Source organism: Schistocerca americana, chromosome 8 (genome assembly GCF_021461395.2).
Source record: "Schistocerca americana isolate TAMUIC-IGC-003095 chromosome 8, iqSchAmer2.1, whole genome shotgun sequence".
Classification (NCBI taxonomy): Eukaryota; Metazoa; Arthropoda; class Insecta; order Orthoptera; family Acrididae; genus Schistocerca; species Schistocerca americana.
The window spans coordinates 433,822,527-433,845,022 of record NC_060126.1 but is presented as its reverse complement, the minus strand read 5'-3'; the positions used below and the strand labels follow the sequence as shown (position 1 = coordinate 433,845,022).

The 22,496-nt window shown below is 43.7% G+C and overlaps 1 protein-coding gene across 1 annotated transcript in view; it reads left to right on the top strand.

The window, feature by feature from the left end:
• The window catches only part of LOC124545899 (sterile alpha motif domain-containing protein 1-like), a 127,980-nt gene extending 122,833 nt beyond the window's left edge, over window positions 1-5,147 (top strand). The window contains exon 3 of the mRNA XM_047124859.1: window positions 5,085-5,147. Coding sequence (XP_046980815.1) covers window positions 5,085-5,147 — 63 coding nt within the window. The remainder of the gene's footprint in view (window positions 1-5,084) is intronic.
• Window positions 5,148-22,496: the final 17,349 nt, after the last annotated feature.

The window sequence follows — 22,496 nt, the reverse complement described above, 5'->3', positions numbered from 1 at the left end:
GGCAGCTATTACCCGACGTCTTATCACATGTCCTGTCACTCTGTCCCGTCCTTTCCTCGTCGATTCCTCAGAGAAGCTCCTCATTTCTTATACCCTTATTTGTGTGGGAGCCTTACCAGAGAGGACTGACGGAGTACATAGAGAAAGTTCAAAGAAGGGCATCCCGTTTATTATTATCGCGAAACAGGGGAGAGAGTGTCACTGAAATGGTACAGGATTTGGGGTGGGCATCAGTAAAACAAAGACGTTTTTCGTTGCTGCAGAATCTTCTCACGAAATTTCAGTCACCAATTTTCTCCTCCGAATGCGAAAATATTTTGTTGACGCCGACCTACATAGGGAGAAACCATCACCATAATAAAGTATGGCAAATCAGAGCATGCACGGAATGGTGTAGGTGTTCGGTTTTCCCGCGCGCTGCACAGGATTGGAATAATAGATAATTATTGTGAAGGTGGTTCCATGAACCCTCTGCCAGGCACTTAAATGAGATTTTCAGGGTATCCATGTAAATGTAGATGTTATTACCTTATTTTCTACATCCTTCTACACTGTGCAACAAAGCTAAAGGATAACTTTCTCGATACCACATAACTGTTGCCCATTGTGACGTATAAGTTTGAAATTTGTCTCAAAGGTGTCTATAGCCTTGCTCCTTAGTTTTGCAAAAGCGCGGCGCCCTGCGACATCACTCATGGATTCGGCGACGCCTCAAACACCAATGTGTCAATACGTGCGAAAGAAAAGGCCACAGCTCAGGAGTTCATGTGAGCTGTAAGGTGGGTTAGTGACGTCACATTGGCACCAAATTCTGACAAAATTCTGCCCATCGCCGCCGTGTGTCACACAATAAGAAGGTCGTCACAGCCCTCCCATTACCCACATTTCACCCCTTCTATTGACACCCCCACGATGGAACCACATCACTTAAGCGTTAAAAATCACGCGGCCTTTTTATGGGGGGGGGGGGGGCAATAAAAACGTTTCAGACACACCGCTGCTCAGAATCGACAGGAAAAAGCCTTAGAGGGTGGCATAAAGGACGTCAATATAGCCACCCTTTCAGTGGGGTATTGATCGCCGCACATTCCGCGCTCGAGAACAACAGTTCTGTGTCATTACCAACAGGACGGCGTCATTGACAACGTTAGACACTTCTACCACGCCTGGAGGTTTCATAGCTATTCGAAGGGCCTTGTGGGGCTGCAACCCCTTTGGAGTGTACTGTGACTACAATTTACGCTCCGTATACAGGGTGGAATCACTAGGGGCCTTGTACACCCACTCGGTGAAATTTGAATGCGATGCAAAGCGTAGAAGTGTTTTTATGCTTTCTCACTTTCCTATTTCGCGCCCTCCTGTGGCCTGGTCCGCCCCTCGTGGTCTCGCGGTAGCGTTCTCGCTTCCCGAGCACGGGGTCCCGGGTTCGATTCCCGGCGGGTCAGGAATTTTTCCTGCCTCGAGATGACTGGGTGTTGTTGTGTCGTCTTCATCATCATCATTCACTCCCATTACGGGCGGAGGAAGGCAACGGCAAACCACCTCCATTAGGACCTTGCCTAGTGAAGCGGTGCGGGTCTCCCGCATCGTTCCCCTACGCTCTGTAAAGAAGCATGGGACTTCATTTCCATTTTTTTCTGTGGCCTGATCACTGAGGGTGCAACATTAACATGTGCGCGAATAAAACGGCAAGGGGTCCCCTAAGACGCCCGCCCCCTCCCCCAGTTCGATAACATCCACGGTGCCAACCGCACGCCTTTGTTGAGCGCGTTAGAGATGTACCTATCGGAGACTTCGACATACGTACATTCATCCTCGAGGTTGCCCTAGCGCCTGAGGGTGAGGCAATCCATTCGACATTCTTTAGATGCGGTTTGCCTGCCTTCACGCACTGGAGGTGCCGCGAGTGTTGCGGTTCTATCCTCCATCGCAGGGGCGTCAAAACAAAGGATGGATAAGAGGGCTTGTGCCGATCTTCCCACCGTGTGACACGTCCAGTCTGGCGTTGCACAGAAACGGGGTAAAAGTTGGTGCCAGTGTGACATCATTAACCCACCTTACCGCTCACATGATCTTCTGCGCTGCGACCTTTTCATCGCATGTGTCGACACCTTGCTGTTTGAAGCGTTGTCACGTCCGAGGTCAAGGTCACGGGACGCCAGGCTTTTGCGTCATTACAAAGGATATTTGTAGGCTCTTTTGACCCAGTTTCACATTTCTGCGGCGGAATGGGAGACAATTACGGTGTTTCGAAATTTTGTGACGCGGTGTATAGCATCACATCTCACTCGCTTCAGTTGCCTTCTTTTCCAGTTTCCCGCAGTCCATGATCCACTTGCACACACTGTGGCGGTTTTGCATATCATCAACATGGACAAATGCAATGAATATGGTTGATATGATATTCTATGGTATTCTGCGGTTTGAATTCACTCTGTTATTTAGCAGTTGCCTTGATTTGATTTTGTAAATGATACTGACAATATTATACAGATGTATAATGCAATATTCATACTACAACTTCTCTCGGATAATTATTTTGTTCAAATTACACAAGAATTCCACCTGACATAGTGTAATAATGTTGACTGTAAGTTGTGTTTATGTCACTAAAATTACAGATCGTTCATCAGAGCTTTTATAATTTTTCTCTTCGATGGATTTAATTATTCTTAGCAAATTGATCATGAAAAGGAACCACAGAATACCACCCGCACACAACACTGACGTATGCTACCAGAAATATTTTTCTCCGTGATTCGTGCGTAGCTTAATTTTGGTCTCATACATCAGCAATGAAATCTTGTTCAACAATAAATACCATCAGCACTGTTCTTACAAGAAGCAGTCTGATTCGATATTTTTTTTATATATAAATAGAGTTCAGTACCACCGGTGCGCATTTATTTCTTACACATGGGAATATTGTTTGCAGTTTCAAGCAATTTAAATTTGCCGCTGAGATAAAAGTTAAGATGGCGGCCAACAAAAGATAGAGGATTTCTTTTTTGATTAAGATTTTCCTTTGCTCAATAAATAATTAATCAGACCTCAAATCGATTCGCGTCTTGCGTCGGCGACGTACATCAGAAGAAGACGAAAAAGGGTACAAAACAAAAGAAAAGAATGACATAGATTAACAAAGAATATGAGACAAATATTGTCTTTGTTTTACATAATTATCATCTTTTAAAGAAATAATTACATATTTGAATGAATATTATTGAGTTACGTAATTTCCACACTTTCATATTCCACTCGTCACATTATAAGTAAAAAAATGCATATCGTGGATGTTATAACACTACCGTGCTCAGGCGTACATTCTCAGAAATTTCTTCCTCAAATTGACGACTACGTTTGATGCTAGTAGTCTTCTTTTACCAAGGAACGCTCTCTTCTATGCACTAGATTGCATATTGTCCTTGCTTCCAAGATAGCAGAATCCCTGCACTTCGTCTACCACGCGCCCCCCAACTTTTGTGTTAAGCTTGTCTCTAAACTCAGCTGTGCTACTCCTCATTAATTACGTTTTACGAGGGTTATTCGGAAAGTAAATTTTGCACAGGTGTGTCTGTCGATCGCATTACTTCATTCTTTTTAGTTGTGAGCACACAGGGAGCACATAAAGATAGCTAGAACAATAGTGTCTCCCGCCAAGTACGAGGACCTGATGAAAAATTTCGCCTGAAGCTATGCATTCAACATTACATAACTGTCGTGCGTTTTCTTCTTCAAGACAATTCGTAGCCGCATTCTGCAGGGGCAATGAAGATGCTCCTGCATCGTTTTCAATTGGAAATGTTTGATTACCCACAATACAGCCCGTAATTGTCTCTCTGAGTTTCATCTTTGCTCACATGAACCGCTGGCTATGAAGACAACATTTTGGCACAGACAATGAGTTGTAGTCCAGTGTACAGAATTGGCTAAAAACACTGGCGGCAGCCTTCTATAACGAGGGTATTGGAAATTTGGTACAACGCTACGACAAACGGCTAAGTCGGATGGGCGACTATGGAGATAAGTACCTGGAAGTTGTAGCTAGCTGTTGCAAATAAAACAGTTTTGATTTTCACTGTGGTTTACATTTCGTAACCTATCTTTCCTTACTTTACGAATAGCCCTCGTAATATGGCTTACTCTCAGCCCATATTGTGAACTCTTTAGACTGTTCGTCCCATTCAACAGATGCTGTAATTCTTCCTCACTTTCTCAGAGAATATCACTCCCATCAGCGATCCTTATCTTTGGTATCCTGTCTCAATGAATTTTAATTCCACTTCGGCATTTTTCTGTAATTTCTGTCATTGCTTCTATGACGTGCAGGGTTCGAGATTAAGGCGATAAAATCCTCCCCCCCCCCCCCCCAATTAGGAAAATCAGGCGAAATATAAATCGAGAAGCACCTTCACGGATACAAACACCATAGAACTCATAGAACTGCTTCAAGTACACGCCGATGATACTAAATTTTTTATTTTATATATCCCCAGTAGGGTGTAGGGTGGCACTGGCCATGTTGTTACTTGTCAACATTTAAGTTTTAAAAAATCAGTATACCTGCTCATTAAGCAATGCGTGTTAAAGCGCCACTTGCGCGACAGGGAGGTACCCCGGCCCCAGATCGAATCCCCCCCCCCCGGCTGATTAACAACAATGTGGTCAGTGTGCTGGTCAGCCTGAATGCACTTTTTAGGCGATTTCCCACATCCCAGTAGGTGAATACCGAGCTGGTACCCAAGCCCTACCTCAGTTACACGATTGCAAGTATTTATAAAACTTTCTCTCACAGTTGGGGTACACGTCTTCTGTTCCAGGAAGTAACGGGGTGGCATTCGGCCACATTTTAAATCAGCCTTGCCACATCTGTTAATAACTGTACTGTGCAGCACCGATGCCGGTCAAAAGCACAAGAAATAGAAGAAAAAGAGAATAATTTAAAAATAAAAATACATGTAAAACTATACACTACTAGAAATAAAAATGGTGACCTAAGACTGGTGGGGTGGTTGATACGGCTTTCAAAATCTGTAAAGACAGTAAACATAGTGGTGCTGTGGGCTGTTGGTACAATTTTGTAGGTGAGAGATTTAGAAGCAAACAAGACTGGAGAGGAAAAGGATATGAGGAAGGATATAGAATGAGTGTTTGGAAGGGTGAATAGCACTGCGGATGAGAATTTTATCAGCTGATAAAGGATTGCTTGGGGGGGGGGGGATAAACGGATACAGAAAGCGAGGCTGAGTTCATGACCCGCGACGTTTGCATAAATGGAGATAGGATGGATGAGAGCTTCGTGATAAAGTGTAATAGTTGCGGGATTTAGTCCTCATTTTCAGCTGGTGTATTGATGACCATGTTAGTAAGTGGAGATTGTAGTGGCACTGATTAGGAGATCTCTTTTTTTTTCTTTGTGTATTTGAGAATCTAATAAATATTAGTGACTAATCGTAATACTGCATTTACTGTATTTTTGACAAGACGACTAAAATTAAATACATTTTATAAACAGAAATAAAACATGAAAATATCATAAGATTAATTGTTTTATGAGAAATATTGTTTTTGAATTTTTTATATATCTCACAGTTATATTCATATTTCACGTGATTAATATTTACAAATTATATTTTTTATCATACTTGCTGTTTTTGTAATTATTCTGAAAGATAAATTAATACAGACCTGTTTTTCTCCGTCAGATACTAATGAAATGCAACAGCCTTTAGTTAAGAAATACCGATTGTATACACATCTCTTTGTACTAAAATTGCCGCATCTTTGTTCTTGTCGATCCGTGTAAGTAGTTGAAGGAAGTCTAGTGTCAGTTATTGGAAAGGGGAGTCGTCTACTTACAATTCAGTAAGTTTTTCGTTCGCAATGAAAGTTTTTGGGTACGTGCAATTTAGTTGAAGTTCTCAAGTTCTGCGCCTTTAAAAAAAGTGTTAATATTTTATCAGTACAAATCATAGAGCCTATTTCGACCTTTTTTCCAGCAACCAAACACAGTTTGAATGTATCGCAGACGACAGAGCTATAACTATAAAGAAAACCACAAAGAAATACGTTGTCCGTGTTAAGTACCAGAAAAATTAGTTATATTTCAAATAATTGGTACGCAAAAACAAACATTTGCCTCTTTTCATCAGTACTGTGGTAAACTAGAGACAATGTATCGGAACCGGAACATGGCATGCATACGGTTTCAGGTGAAATTAATCATTTTTGTTAATACCTTCCATAAATGCAATTTAAGACCTTCTAAAAAAGGGGGAGATATCAGAGGGGCAAGTTAGTTTTTAACAGCTCAAGGCGTTCAGGTTGGTGGTGGACTATTAGGTAGAGATAACTCGTGTGGCTTTTCCTGTAATTACTGCCTGGCATTTACAGAATTGATGGGGAGGGACCATAGAGTACACCTAGAGACGAAGTTATTGAGATGAAACAGGAAGAATTACTCTGATGAATGTGTGGTGAGATGGACAGCATTTAAAGTAATGTCGTCAGCGTACTGATGTTACGTACCAGGCAGGGGGTTAAATTAAGAACATTTGTATGTAGTTGTAAAGTAGTGGTGACAGGTTGGATCCTTGGGGCGTGCCTAGGCAGGACGGGGAAGAGTTAATGTCAATGATTGTTATTTAGTCTCATGATGAAAAAGACCGCTTCAGCTGTACAGGTATGGTAAATCTTTGTTTATGATCCAGCTAGTTTCGCGACGTTCGAGCCATATCTTCAGGGATACATCTGCATATAAACAAGAGTAAACTGAATACAGATCCTTCTTAATGTCGTTGATTTATACAAGAGGCTATATAACAAAAATTACGTACGCACATTTATTTCATAATTTATTTCAAATGCTAACCAGAGGATGACCCAACATTCTTTGTCCGATTGTGACAAAAATAATCAACCGTAAAGAGGTCGGTACTCCCATTTAAAACATAGCAGAATGCAGGGAGCAGAATAAGAATAAAATTGTAACTAGGTGGACGTAAAAGATAAAACAAGTGATATGTGTATCTGGAGAGAGCTTCGTTCACACTGGCAAGGTAAAATAAATCTCAAAAAGTTGAGTTTGTATGACTTTACGTCAGGTAAAGGTCAACTTTAGATAAAATGCTGCTTAGAAAATCCAGTTCCTGAGGCCCATACCAAGACGTAGAAGGCGTCGGCCACTGCGGCGTGGGCGGGTCCTCCTCCATCGGTAGGAAGAGAGGAGGCGGAGGAGGCGGAGGCTCCGTCTCCATGGGGTCATCCCTCGGTGTCGTGATGACACCCTCCGGCGGCTGCTCTGATCGCACTGTCCTCGAGACCTGTGGATCTGGTAGAAGAGATAGAGAAGGATCATGACGGTGGAGAATTTGATTGTGATGTCGGCGCTGCAATCCATCTGGGCCTGAAATGAGATACATGCATGTGCCAAGTGGACGAATGATCTCGCCTCGCTCCCACCGTCTGCTGCCGCTAAAACCCCTGCAAAAGACAATATCATGCGGCACGAAGCGATACTTGCGGCCTTCCTTCGGCGCCGGATGCTGAGAAGGGTGGAGCAGGTGGAGCAGTGTCCGATGGCGGTGGCCCTGAAGCTATTCCGCCGGCGATGGTCCATCTCGTGGATGCGAACGATAGGAGGCGAGAAACAGTTGCAATGCTTGATCCCTGGTGTGTGCGGAGCGAAGTTTGGCCATCTGCTGCTTGAAGGTTCTGACAAAACGTTCTACTTCGCCGTTTCATTGTGGATGGAACAGTGCACTAGTTAGATGCCGCATGCCATTGCGTTCACAGAATCTTTAAAATTCGTTTGAAGTGAACTGAGGTCCGTTGTCTGACACTATGACCTCAGGCAAACTTTCGAGGCAAAAAATAGAGGACAACGCCTCAACCACTTTGTGATAAAATCAGTCTTGGGAGAGAAACTGTCACTAACAAATGGCAACAGAATAGGAAAGATGATGAAATGGAATACAGACAAACTGAACATCGCCGATGAAGTAAAGAAAGTACCAAGTAACATTAAGCAGAAAGTTGAGCAATGAAGAGACCACGGTAGGAGTAGATGACAGGTGGAACAGGTTTGAAAAAGCCATTACGGATGCTGCAGAGTAAATAACAGGCTTAAGAAGGAACAGAAGAACCCAGGAATGGTTTGATGAAGATTGCAGGTCAGCAATAGAGGAAAAGAACAGGGCAAGAAAAAAAGTGCTAAACCAGGAATAATATGGAACAATATAAAGGAGAAGAGCTAACAGACTGTGCAAGAGAAATAAAAGGGGCCAATAAGGGAGGAAGAACGCTGGAGAATACCCTACAATGCCGAATTGCAAGAGTTAATACAAGGCAGGGGCGTAATAAAATATGTGAAATCACAGCGAATACGATGGCTAGGACACTTAGAGAGAATGATGAAAGGTGTGATCCATTCAGTTAGGCGAAAAGGGAGACCTAGAAGAAGATGGATCGACGAGGCAATAATGGATATCACCAGTATGGGAGTCCGGGGGTGGAAAAGAGCAGCAAATAACCGAGAAGTGTGGAGGAAGATTGTTGAAGAAGCCAAGGCTTACCAAGAGCTGTAGCGCTACTGAAGAAGAAGAAGAAGAAGAAGCCTAAAGTGTGCTACATGACGTTGTCGAATTCATTGGCACAGCAATAGGAAACTTCCTATAAGATTCTACCACAATCAGCCAAGGAAAGTTCCAAAGAGGACCCTCAATGTCTATGTGCATACGTTGCCATGTTGCTTGCGACTTACGCCAAGCAGAGAATTTTTGAGGCGGAGCGGACTGATTTTCCGTACACACGTGACACTGTGGCTTCATCTGTTGTGTTTGGATGTCCATACCCTGCCAAGTACAGTGTCGACGCGCTAACTGTTTCGTACGAACAATCCCCCAGTGTCCCTGGTGAAGTAACTCCAACACTCCTTTTTGCAAGGCTTTGGGGGGTTAACACACGTGTCTGTACTCTGTCATTTTGAACAAAAATCACACCTTGCTGTACAGCGAGGCAATGCCGACGTGAAAAGTATCGGCGCACTACGGAGTTCTTTTTTCTATGCAATGAGCGAGGGCAGGATGTGCGAATTTTAGCACAATATTCAAATCTGAATCAGCTTTAGTGGCCTGTGTAATTTTCCTATAGTTCAGAGGAAAGGACTGAAGAAATTCAGAATCGTGAGCATCGATGTGACAACAAGATGCAGCATTTAAGGGCTCATCTGCTTTTCTCTGCCTCGTGATGACTGGATGTTGTGTGTTGTCCGTAGGTTAGTTAGGTTTAAGTAGTTCTAAGTTCTAGGGGACTGATGACCATTGATGTTAAGTCCCATAGTACTCGGAGCCATTTGAATTTGGCTCATCTGCACGCGAAAGCGGTAATACAATTTTTCGCGCTGTCAGAGACATGATATGAAGCGCTAACGACAAACAATTCGTAGTTGCGATGAAAAAACAGCAAATGTTTTAGTATTGTACTTTATCTCAGACTCTTCTCGCGCTACTTTAGAGTGGTGAGATAATCTGTTTCTGCACGGACGCATTTTCTCATTGTTCCGTAACTCTTGAGTTTTCTTATATACTGAACATACTGTAGGCAGATTTAAAGAGGCGCATCGACGTACTCATTTATTTTAATATACTGCCAAGCGACAATTATTGTTTATATGTAAGTGCCTATTCATAATTTATGTGCATTTGTGGTTTCCTGAATATTTATCTAATTAATCTGTATGTCTTTTTTTCATTTAAGTAGTTTTAACAATGATGTAAGCGGCTGCGAAATGGCTGAGGTTTGTGTGCAATCTGATGGAAAATTATGAAGTCCTATCATAAAAGAACCATAAGTCAATCTTCATGGCAATTTTACTGCAAGAAGTCCAATATTTTGTTTTGGTAACTTGCAAGGCACACGGTAATGCAAAAATACTTAGGAAGCGCACGACCTCAGCCACCAATTCCATTGTTCGCACGCCAGACAATGTGTGAGCAAATAATATTGTTTAATCGTAATACTTTGAAATATTGTTAATTATCTGATCTGTGTTCTCATCCTCACACACAGAATCTTATTATTTACATTATTTATAAGCAGAAGCGTCAAAGTCTGTATCAGGGCCAATCGGAAGACATGAAAGTGCGTCCGCATTACCTTGTTGAACTGTCGGACGATACACAATCTCGTACCGCTATTGAGACAACAACAAAGCCGTTCTTTGCCATTTTTGGGCAGTTCGTACAGGAAACGGCTTCATCGGACGAAAGAAGGACTGCAATGGCTTTTGATCCGTTACTAAGTAGAATATTCTGCCATACAAATAGTGGTGGAATTTGGTGACACCATACAAAATAGCCAACGCCTCTTCCTCTGTTTGTGAATAGTTACACTGAGCTGTGGACAACATTTCTGATGCGAAAGCAATAGGTCTGCCGTTATCACCAAATCTATGCGAAAGCACTGCACCGATCCAATAAGAAGAAGCGTCAACTTGCAGCACAACTGGTTTGTCAGGATCAAAGTAAACCAAGCATCGATCACTGTGCAATGCATCTTTAAGTTTTTGAAAAGCTTCTTGGCACTCGTCCGAGAAAAGAAAGGGGTCTTTCTTGCGACGCAACGGAGCAGCGATTTGTACAGCATTCGGTATGAACCGAATATAATAGTTCACTTTCTCAAAAACTGACTGCAGTTCTGTGACATTGCGAGGGACTGGCAAGTCACGTATGGCTAATAAATGTGACCGAAGAGGATGCACACCTTGACTGTTCACGGCATGTCCAAGATACTACAACTCAGGTTTAAAAAAATCACACTTGTCCAGTCTACACTTTAGTCCTGCATCAGATAACACATGAAACAAAGCACGCAAATTTGCAATATGTTCTTCAAGTGTGCAACCGGCAACGATTATACCGTCCAAATAATTTGAACTGGTGGTACTTGGGCAGTCGGCTGTTCCAAATACCATTGGAAAATGGTGGGTGTGGAAGGACTGCCAAAAAGGCAAACGCGAATATTTAAACAAGCCCAAATGAGTCTTCACGACACACACCGTTTGAGATTGTTCCTCTAATGGTATTTGAAGATACGTGTCGCGCAAATCAATTTTTGAAAAGTAGCGACCAGTGCTTAATCTGTCCATGAGATCATCTGGGCGTGGCAATGGATAAGTACTGAGCCGTGGCGGCTCATATCGATAGTGCCACTCTGGTGGTTTATCTTTCCTGCCACGGTCAGGGCGGTAAGCAGCGCCCTCTTGGGCCTACGCGAGGGGTAACGAGGCGAGGTCCTGTGGGTGGTATGCTCCGGGACGTGGGGGAAGACGGTAGTCGGGTTGACGCAGCGGGTGTGGGACCGGACCTCGCATGAAGATATACAAGTTGGCTCTGAACGGAAGGCGCCGTAGCAAGCAGCGGGAAGCGGGCATCCTGTAATTTGTGTGAAGAAGTAACGATTTTGCATTGGATGTCCCAGTGGTTCCCGAGAGTTGCGGTGGCTGCTTTCGGAGAAGAGAATTGGTAAGAGCTTGTGTCTACGCTCTTTTCCGTACGATGTTGCTGCCTGCCGTTATAAACGGGTGAAAATCAGGCGCTTGTATTGACTATACGGGAACTGATGATGTAAAATTACATTTGTGATTGAGTCTCACTTGTACTGTGACAATTTAGAGGCGAAAACTGTGGTGGTTTCATTAGGTCTGGTTCTTTGCTGTGCAACTAAGGGAGTCAGTTATTTGGGGTAACTGAGGGAGCACCACTGTATTGGTCTAAGTGATACGTTCTCCACGTTTTGTCTATGGCTTTGCGATTCGAAATCGTGGGGGAGTACACGTGTGAGTAATTTGCTATTGTATTGATGGTTATGTTGTAAAGACTGTTCTCTGGGGTGTTAAACCACGCGCTGATTTGTAGCCAATCTAAGCAGAAGTTACCATTGCTACTTGCTTATGTGCTACTCTCCTTATGATTGGCGTTGTTTGTCTTTTGATTGCGGGTGTGCTCACGTTAAAAGAAAATTACGGCTACTATTCATAAGGGTTGTCTAGTAAGGAAATTGCTTAAGTTTTTATTATATGCTGGTCTGCTTGCCCATCACATTGGCTTTCTATGCAGTAATTGAAGGAATGTGTATGGCGGTTCAAGATTGTAGGCTGACTAGTATTTGAACTGGTGTTGAGGTTAAGGGCGAGATCAGCATCCCACAAACACGCGCGCTGCGCGTGGTTAAATGTTCCGCTATTGGGGAGCCGGGTCTCTGTTCTTGGATTTTATAAGGATACGTGATGAATGCATAGCTGTAGTTTTTCGCTTGCTAAATTGCGGGGTGTCGGCGCCGTCCTAGGGCTAGACTTGTGATGTATGTTATGTTGAAAGGGAATTAACTGTACCAAACTTAAGAGAGCTTTTAGTTTGTTTTAGGTCTGTACATGGAATGATGTTGATATTTTGTCGATTGCGGCAGTAACTTCCTGTGTGGGGAGATCCTCTGAGGGACTTGTATTGTACTGTTGCAGTGCAGTCCATCTGAAACGTGCTGCTGAAAACTTGGGACTGCAGCTCTCTCATGTTATATATTACTGTTTAATCTTAAATGTCTTGGATGTAATATGGTTGTTGAGGATTATGTATTTAATTTTGATCGCTGGTTCCTTAAAGGAAGTATTTCGTTTTAAAATATGTGCTCGGTCAGAGCCTATTTAAATATGATTTTAACTCATCATTCAAATTTTCTAGTCTTGCATCCTTAAAAGGCTTTCAGTTAAATGATTGCTATTTGCCTGTTTAAATGTTTGAGTGACTTAAAGGAAAAGAATATTATTTTGTAATTTGTACTGATTGTTCCATTTGGGTAATACCTGACTTATGTGTTCAATAAATGGGTGTCTAGTCAATGGTGATGCACTGTTCTATTGCTAGCCTACCCCTTCCACTCCACAACCTATTGAGATGCTTTGTGTCGAAATTGTGTTCAGAACACCCCTCTGACCTGACACCTCAAGTATCAATCATAGTTTGTGGGTCGACTGTAGACATAAAGTCAACACAGAGCGAATGCGATCTGAAGGTCTGACGGGCAAAACCAGTGGACTTGCCCGATGACTAGCTTGTATGAGCGCAATGGCTCCACCATCTTGAAATTCTTTAAGTTCATCTGCTACTTTGTCTCGTAATGCAATGGAAACAGTTCTGGCCTGACAAAATTTCGGCTGAGCGCTGTCTTTGATAGTAACAATATTGTTAGCCTTGCCTAAACCTTCGGAAAAAAAGTTCAGGGAATTCTTTCAGCAAGTGAGCTACACTGTCTGTGGGACTGAATGCAGTCACTGACAACACATTGTCCTGAATGTCAAAAGCCAAATGAATCAAACGAATGAAGGCCAAACATGTTCTCACAATCGCGTGGTTGTAGCACTGTAAAAGTCACTGCTCGTGTATGCAAGCGGTACATGGCAGGCAAAGTACGACAATGTCTTTTCTATTAAAAGCCCTCAGGTGCGTGCTAGTTTTAGATAGGCGTGGGGAGCCTAACAGTTCAGATGTGTTACGATTCAGCAGTGTAACAGAGGCACCCGCGTCCAACTGAAACTTCACACGTTTTCCATTAAGAAGCAAACGAACCAAAAGTTAGTTGGACTGGCGTAGCACCGAAGATACCGCTCGCTTGCTAGTTTTGCCAATGCATGCAGTAGGCTTTGCATACACTGCATTGATTAGATGGGCCTTGTGACTAGAATTTTGTGAGTGCACAGAATTGTTATGTTTGTTCCACCGAAAACATAGGGATGGTATGTGACCTTTCTTGCCGCTAGCGTAACACTGTGCTTGTCTCGACGGGCAGTCTTGGCGTTCGTGCCCCGCGAATAGCAGCCGGCCGCTGTGGCCGAGCGGTTCTAGGCGCTTCATTCCGGAGCCGCGCTGCCGTACGGTCGCAGGTTCGAATCCTGCCTCGGGCATGGATGTGTATTATGTCCTTAGATCAGTCAGGTTTAAGTAGTTCTAAGTCTAGGGGACTGATGACCTCGGATGTTAAGTCTCATAGTGCTCAGAGCCATTTGAATGTGAATAGCACCGACGGCATGACTTAATTCCATTCACTGATGTAGCCGCCTATTTGGAGAATTGTTTACGTGGCTTGGCACGCATACACTGTCGCTACCTACTGGGCTAGTCGTGAGCAAGGGGCGACTCAACCCGACAAACTGCTGGCTGCTCAAATTTAATGTCCACTACGGCAACTGAATCGTAGTGATCTATAATTTGCACTGTGTGATAAAATGATGGATCTGACTGTTTCACATCAATTACACTGTACACGATCACATCACACGACATAACATCTGAATATAAAGTCCTACAAGAACATCTGAATTTGCATTTACTCGTCATGCCCTAAAAATCTATTACCCACACGTGACAAGTCTGTACTGACGTTTTCTTGCATTTAAAGAATTGGTACCTAGCTGCCACCACATCCACTTGTTGGTCATAATAGTTAGTTAGCGATATTAGGAAAGTTCATTTGGAGTGGAGTTAGAGAACAATTTCTGAATGAGGCGAAAGACTGCACATCCTACTGTTGACAAAAAAGTAACGTAGTTTCACGGTACCTGATACTTTGTGAGCAATTATGTGGGTTTCATACAGTTGTAACCACTCGAGGCCGGCCGCTGTGGCCGAGCGGTTCTAGGCGCTTCAGTCCGGAACCGCGCTGCTGCTGCGGTCGCAGGTTCGAATCCTGCCTCGGGCATGGATATGTGTGGTGTCCTTAGGTTAGTTAGGTTTAAGTAGTTCTAAGTCTAGAGGACTGATGACCTCAGATGTTACGTCCCATAGTGCTTAGAGCCATCTGAACCATTTTAACCACTCGAGCCATTCCTGTTTTTCACTAAACTGGTGAAAAGGCAGTATGGAACTTGGAACTACAGTTGTAGCATGTTGGTTGGGTGATCGTACCGTGTTCGTTGCTTGGTTGCTAACTGCTGTGCTGTGTCTAGAAGGGCTGCAGTCTGCTGCATCTGAAACTGAAACATCTGTGCATCTATCGCTTGCAGCCGAGGCGCCTGAGCAGGGGGTGGAAGAGGTGAGTTGCTCATTTTGGAATAGGCAAATGCAATAAACAGACAATGCAAGCAATAAAAATAGGCACAGAAGCAAAGAAAACTACTGAAATGCCCACCTAAAAACACTGAACAGAAAAACACTGTAAGAGACAGTGTTAAAACGTGTAAACACACCCCTGCAGACAACAGACAAGCCAGCCGGGGAGGCCGAGCGGTTCTAGGCCCTACAGTCAGGATCCGCGCGAGCGCTGAGGTCGCAGGTTCGAATCCTGCCTCGGGCATGGATGTGTGTGATGTCCTTAGGTTAGTGAGGTTTAAGTAGTTCTAAATCCAGGGGACTGATGACCTCAGATATTAAGTCCCATAGTGCTCAGAGCCATTTGAACCATTTTTGAACCAGTTGTCTGTGTAGCTACACGACATTATTTGTTACCTTCCGATATACACTGTGGCCCAGGATGCTGCCAACTGTTCTCTCGACCATGATGCGCAGGAATGGCAGTCTTAACTCAGTCTCCATAGCTAATCTCGTGTTGGGATGCATAAAATTTAAATGTGCTAGGAAATTATGGAGTTTGTCTCTTCCTTGGCGCCAGATGGCGAACATGTTCTCCATATGACGGAAAAAGCAAGTATGTTTCCGTCTAGATGACTTCAGGAGCTTGCTCCTCGAAATGCTCCATGTACAGATTGACAACCGCAGGCGAGTTTGGGCTGCCTATTGCTTCTCACGCCGTCTATTATTAGTATTCGCCATTAAAGAGGAAATATGTATAAGTCAGGACATGCCTGAAGCGGTTGATAGTGTTCGGGTTAAATTTCTGACCAAATAGTTGTAGTGACTATTTAGGGGCACCATGGTGAATAGGCATATAATATCAAACCTCATCAGTCATATGAGGATACTGGCGGTGATAATAGCAAGTGGCCCCTTTGCGAGCCCTGGAAACGTTGAGGGTGGGCTCTGGAAGGTGATGGAATCGTTATGCAGAGGTCTTGACCAAAGCACCTTGCAGTGCTACCCAAAACTATTATTAAGTAGTAAGCTTTGGGTTCATGGAGCTTACAACGTCAGTACACAAATGTGCGGCTGAATCAAGATCGGTTGATCTGAATGCAAAGTGATGGTCGTGAATCCACTGGTGTTTTCATCAAGGCGCGTACGTGCAAGCAAAGAGCGGTGACACGTCGTTTTGTCCTACTGAAAAGTGGCGCGTCCATCGTAGTGCTCTAGAGCTAGAAAAATACACAGATGATAGGTAATAATAGCCAGCTAGCACGCACGCGCCATCGGTCCTCGCAGCTGGGTAATGCGGCTTAATTGCGATCACCTGCTCCACAGCTCCACTGGGCCACCTCCTGCCATGATACAATCTTGTTGACACACGAGATTCCCTGTTCCATGGGACTTACGCTATACTCGCACTAGCTATCAGCTCGATATATCTGGAAACTGGGAACTTTGGATCCTGCTACACGCCGCCATTGTTCCCTGGTCCAAGGACGATGTTCGTGGTCCTATGCCATGCGTTGAGCTCTGCGTCATTGTGTCGGCACAGAGACGCTGTGACAGTGCGTTTATCTTGCTTGGGAATCCACACAAATTATAAAAATGTATGTAGCGTATGTATGTATCTATGTTCCACATCTCCTCCTAAACCACTGGACCAATTTCAACCAAACTTGGTGCGTGTATCATTTACTGTCTGGAAAGAACCACTGTCGGGGCGAGAACAACCCATCTCTCAAAGAAGTGGTAGTGGGGATGAAAAACCAACGTAGCCCACGACGAGAGAATACCCTTAGTATAGTCATCAAGAATTTGAGAATTTGAGCACTTAGTGACAACTTTGCACGTAATTTCAAACCCTTACGAACCTTTTTCTTGCTGACAACCCCCGCAAAATGATGAAAGGGGAAAGTTTGTCGTTTACAGCATTTTTGCTGTTCATGCAGTAAAAGTGTCTCATGAAGAAGCATGTTTTAATTTATTACCTCATTACTACTAACTCTGTTCACAACACATTTCATAGACAGTAAGCACATTTACAACTGGATGTGCCTGCAAAATTATATCAATGCAAAGCACATACTTCAGGACATACGACGTGATAAATGTTGTACTGCGTGAAAATGAAAGCGCAGGGAGAAATTCGCTAGAGACACAGGTCAAATATGTGTACAAATGCACATGAAATATGTTAAATATGTGTGAAATATGTCTGATATGTGCTCATGCAAGCAAAAACATTGGTAAAAAGCTTATTGGAACCGATATTAGTTACAATCTGGAAAGAAATACTGTAGGGATAAGAACCACCAGCCCCCAATCGGGGTGTGAGTGATCACACGAGAGAGAAGAAATGGGGAGGAGATGGATAGACAGCGAGGGTGACAGAAGAGATAGGCGCAGATAGGAGGAGGAGGAGAAGATGGATAGAGACAGAGAGGGGGAATGTCAGAAAGAGGGGAGAGTAGAAGATAGAAGAGAAAGGAAAAATCTTGCTACATCCATAGTTGAAATGGAGGACAGTGGGACGTCAGCTGGTATAAATTGACACTACTGGCCATTAAAACTGCTACAACAAGAAGAAATGCAGATGATAAACGGGTATTCATTGGACAAATATATTATACTGGAACTGACATGTGATTACATTTTCACACAATTTTGGTGCATAGATCCTGAGAAATTTGTACCCAGAACAACCACCTCTGGCCGTAATAACGGCCTTGATACGCCTGGGCGTTGAGTCAAACAGAGCTTGGATGGAGTGTACAGGTACAGCTGCCCATGCAGCTTCAACACGATACCACAGTTCGTCAAGAGTAGGCTAGTGACTGGTGTATTGTGACGAGCTAGTTGCTCGGCCACCATTGACCAGACGTTTTCAATTGGTGAGAGATCTGGAGAATGTGTTGGCCAGGGCAGCAGTCGAACATTTTCTGTATCTAGAAAGGAACGTACAGGACCTGCAAAATGCGGTCGGGCATTATCCTGCTGAAATGTAGGGATTCGCAGTGATCGAATGCAGGGTAGAGCCACGGGTCGTAACACATCTGAAATGTAACGTCCACTGTTCAAAGTGCTGTCAATACGAACAAGAGGTGACCGAGACGTGTAACCAATGGCACCCCATACCATCATGCTGGGTGATATGCAAGAATGGCGATGAAGAATACACGCTTCTAAAGTGCGTTCACCTCGATGCCGCCAAACACGGATGCGACCATCATGATGCTGTTAATGGAACCTGTATTCATCCGAAAAAATGATGTTTTGCCATTCGTGCACCCAAGTTCGTCGCTGAGTACACCATCGCAGGCGCTCCTGTCTGTGATGCAGCGTCAAGGGTAACCGCAGCCATTGTCTCCGAGCTGATAGTCCATGGTGCTGCAAACGACGTCGAACTGTTCGTGCAGATGGTTGTTGTCTTGTCCCCATCTGTTGACTCAGGGATCGAGACGTTGCTTGACAATCCGTTGCAGCCATGCGGATAAGATGCCTGTCATCTCAACTGTTAGTGATACGAGGCCGTTGGGACTCAGCACGGCGTTCCGTATTATCCTCCTGAACCCACAGATTCCATATTCTGTTAACATTCATTGGATCTCGACCAACGCGAGCAGCAATGTCGCGATACGATAAACCGCAATCGCGATAGGCTACAATCCGACCTTTATCAAAGTCGGAAACGTGATGGTACGCATTTCTCCTCCTTACACGAAGCATCACAACAATGTTTCACCAGACAAAGCCGGTCAGTTGCTGTTTGTGTATGAGAAATCGGTTGGAAACTTTCCTCATGTCAGCAAGTGGTTGGTGTCACCACCGGCCCCAACCTTGTGTGAATGCTCTGAAAAGCTAATCATTTGCATATGACAGCATCTTCTTCCTGTCGGTTAAATTTCGCATCTGTAGCACGTCATCTTCGTGGTGTAGCAATTTTAATGGCCAGTAGCGTATCTATAGCGGACTGCTCAGGTACCGTGTCTGCATTCGCACATGGAACTAGTCGAAACATTCGCATCCCCTACACGGTATATTTTCAGATGGGCCACCTTTTCCCGTGGCCACTCAGATTACCGCAAGCATACTTTCTTGAAAGTGTGGTACACAAGACTAAATTACCCGGTGGCGATGAAACGGTGGAATTTCGTGCACCAGAATACCAGATACGGAAACGCGGTTGATCTGATCCAGATTTCCTTGTGCGAACGCTTCCACCCTTTGCCGCAAGTGGGTCTGTGATTCTCCCAGCGGCGCGAACGACGCGTGTGACGTATTTATCTGCGGGGCGGCCACATAGCGGGGCTGCGAGGACATTCCGCGTGGACGCCCGGCGGCGCTCGGATACCGGCTGCCACTTCTTCTGCCCCGGGAATCCACGGAATTTGACACACAGCCTGCAGTAGGGACAATCAGAGGTGTGCCCGCGGAATGCGTTTAACTGCCCGCAGATTGTGGCGCGGCTTGCGCCGCATTCCAGGTACACGACTGTCCTCTGAGGCCGTTCTGCTTCAGGAAGCCACCAGCTGACGCACCGGAAGCAGTCGCCACGCACTTCAGAAATGCTGTATTGTCGGTAAAATGCAGTGTAACTAGTGGAAAATTAGAGGAAAAAGGAAACGGTGCAGAAAACGCCAGTTACTGTGCTTCAGATAATACAATAGAAACTTTTGAAATGTCATACTGCAAAACCATGTTGACAATTAGGTAGGTAGATCACTGATGAAAAGGTACTGAATCGAACTGGAGACAAAAGAGGTGTACTCAACGAGTTAAGTGAAAGAAGGGACGGGTTGTCAGAAAACACCCTGAGGCATTAGGGAATAGTTAATTTGGTAATGGAACAAATTGTAGGGGTTGTTGTTGCTGTTGTCGTCTTCAGTCCTGAGACTGGTTTGATGCAGCTCTCCATGCTACTCTATCCTGTGCAAGCTTCTTCATCTCCCAGTACCTACTGCAACCTACATCCTTCTGAATCGGTTTAGTGTATTCATCTCTTGGTCTCCCTCTACGATTTTTACCCTCCACGCTGCCCTCCAATACTAAATTGGTGATCCCTCGATGCCTCAGAATATGTCCTACCAACCGATCCCTTCTTCTAGTCAAGTTGTGCCACAAACTTCTCCCCAGTCCTATTCAGTACCTCCTCATTAGTTATATGATCTACCCATCTAATCTTCAGCATTCTTCTGTAGGGGTAAAAGCTGTAAACGAATGCGTCCAGTCAACTGATACTTCAATTAATACTTAATAATTAACCACAAGTGAGGGTTATCTATAATGAAGCGTCTTATGAAGTCAGAATGCGGTTTCCTGGACCCTTGTCCTTGAGTTAAGTGTATTCGTGTTTAGATATGTAAGCTGTTTCCTTGTCAAATGTGCTATGCAGCTTGAATTAAACAGGTCTATTATTAAATCAGCCTTAATTAGAATTTCATAAGTCCTGCACAGAAATCAACTGCTCCTCGTAAAAGAGCGGAAAAATATGCTTTGATGTGATATACAACATTTATTTGTGAAATAATGTTTACTGGTATTTCTTATTTAAAATAATTATCGACTATGGCAACATTTCATGCTTTCTCGATATTCTAGGTAGTGTTTATATGATAATAATTTGTAAGATCAGGAAAAAAATTGCAAATGTGTGTGAAATCTTATGGGACTTAACTGCTAAGGTCATCAGTCCCTAAGCTTTCACACTACTTAGCCTAAATTATCCTAAGGACAAACACACACACACATGCCCGAAGGAGGATTCGAACCTCCGGCGGGACTAGTCGCACGGTCCATGACTGTAGCGCTGTAAGATCAGGAAGAGAAAAACCATGTAATTTAAATGATAACCATTTTAACAAAAATCTGTATGGGTCGTGAACATCATTAATGTGATATGAGTCGACGAGGTTATAAATCTCTAGTCTGATAGACTAAACAGAAGAACAAGCAAGAAGCAAGTATATTGACACGCGAAACTCTCGTCAATGAAACAACATTGGAAGTAGCCAATAGCGGAAATAGCCAACAATAGTACAAGAACCAGTACACTAACCACTAAACCTTTGGAATATCAACCAATCGAATTCAACTTTCCGCAGTACAAACATGTGTATCTACCAAACATTATAAGGGGATACGTAACAATCACTGAACAGGAAAAAAAAAAACAACAGAAAACGACGATAAGTTCTTGTAAGATAAAGGCATAATCGTAAAGCACATACTCAACTTCTACACCCTTGCTGGGGTTTTAGGAAGATTTTCCCTACTTACTGATGGGAAATACCAGCGTCATCACTTTCTCCCAGCTATAAAATAGAGGAATACACACAGGAATAACATGACCAATAACCAGATGATGAAATAGACTGTGCCACCGCAGTACAACGTGAATCACCCTTGGAGACCAAAGAGCCATGCGCCCGTCATCTCCCTTCAGGGGAAGGGAATTAAAAATAAAACAAAAATTTCTGTGAATGGTGGGCTCCGTGTGGTTCCCAAGTCGTGCAGCGACCGTAAACCATAAAATTACCAAATATGCAGCAAACAGTCGCAAAATCATGTTTTATTTGATAATTTTTGCAAATCTATTTCAACTGATTAACAGTCATTATCGGTGCTTTCAACCGATATGTGCCCTGAGATGGCTGTTAATCAGTTTAAATAGATTTGCAAAAGTGAATAAATAAAACATGATTTTGCGACTGGTTGCTGCATATTTGGTAATTTTAAAAATTTCTGTGTCGCCGGCAGAGAGGTATGCTGACTCCATGCTCCTACACAACACATCCGAATGTCGCCACTGCCACAGGATGACACGGCAGCCGGTCAGCACTGGATTGTCTGACAGAGACAGTAGACGGAGCTTCCTTTTTAATCTCCCTAAGCTAAAGCGCAGTTCACACTTAACTGCCCTTAGCTATTATTTTATTTCTTGAACTATTAGCGTGGACATCCGTACGCTTTCACGAACAACTCGATGTAAGGCTAGCACATCTTTTTGTTGTTTTCTTTGAAATTTATGCACGCGAGTCTCCCAGTACGAATGGTCAGTATAAAGGGTATATGACAGGAACGATCAGTCAAAGCAAAAAACTCAAGTAAACATTGAATCTAAAATGCATACCGTAAGAGCTATGAGCTCTTCTTCATCTTCAATACTGTAAAACAAATCTTTTTTGTTGCAACGCCTTTGTTTTTCATATCTGTGGAGGAGGTAGTATGGGCCGAAATAAGAGAAAAATTACAAACAGAAGTGGGCTCTAAAATTCATACCTTAAGAGCTATGGGCACTTGCTCAGTGGCAGTGACGTGCTGCACAGTAGCGAAGAGGAACCGGTGCTCATAGCTCTTAACGTATGCACGTTAGGGCCCATTTAAGCGGAAATTTCTTCTGTTTTTGGTCGGTCCTACCACCTCAAA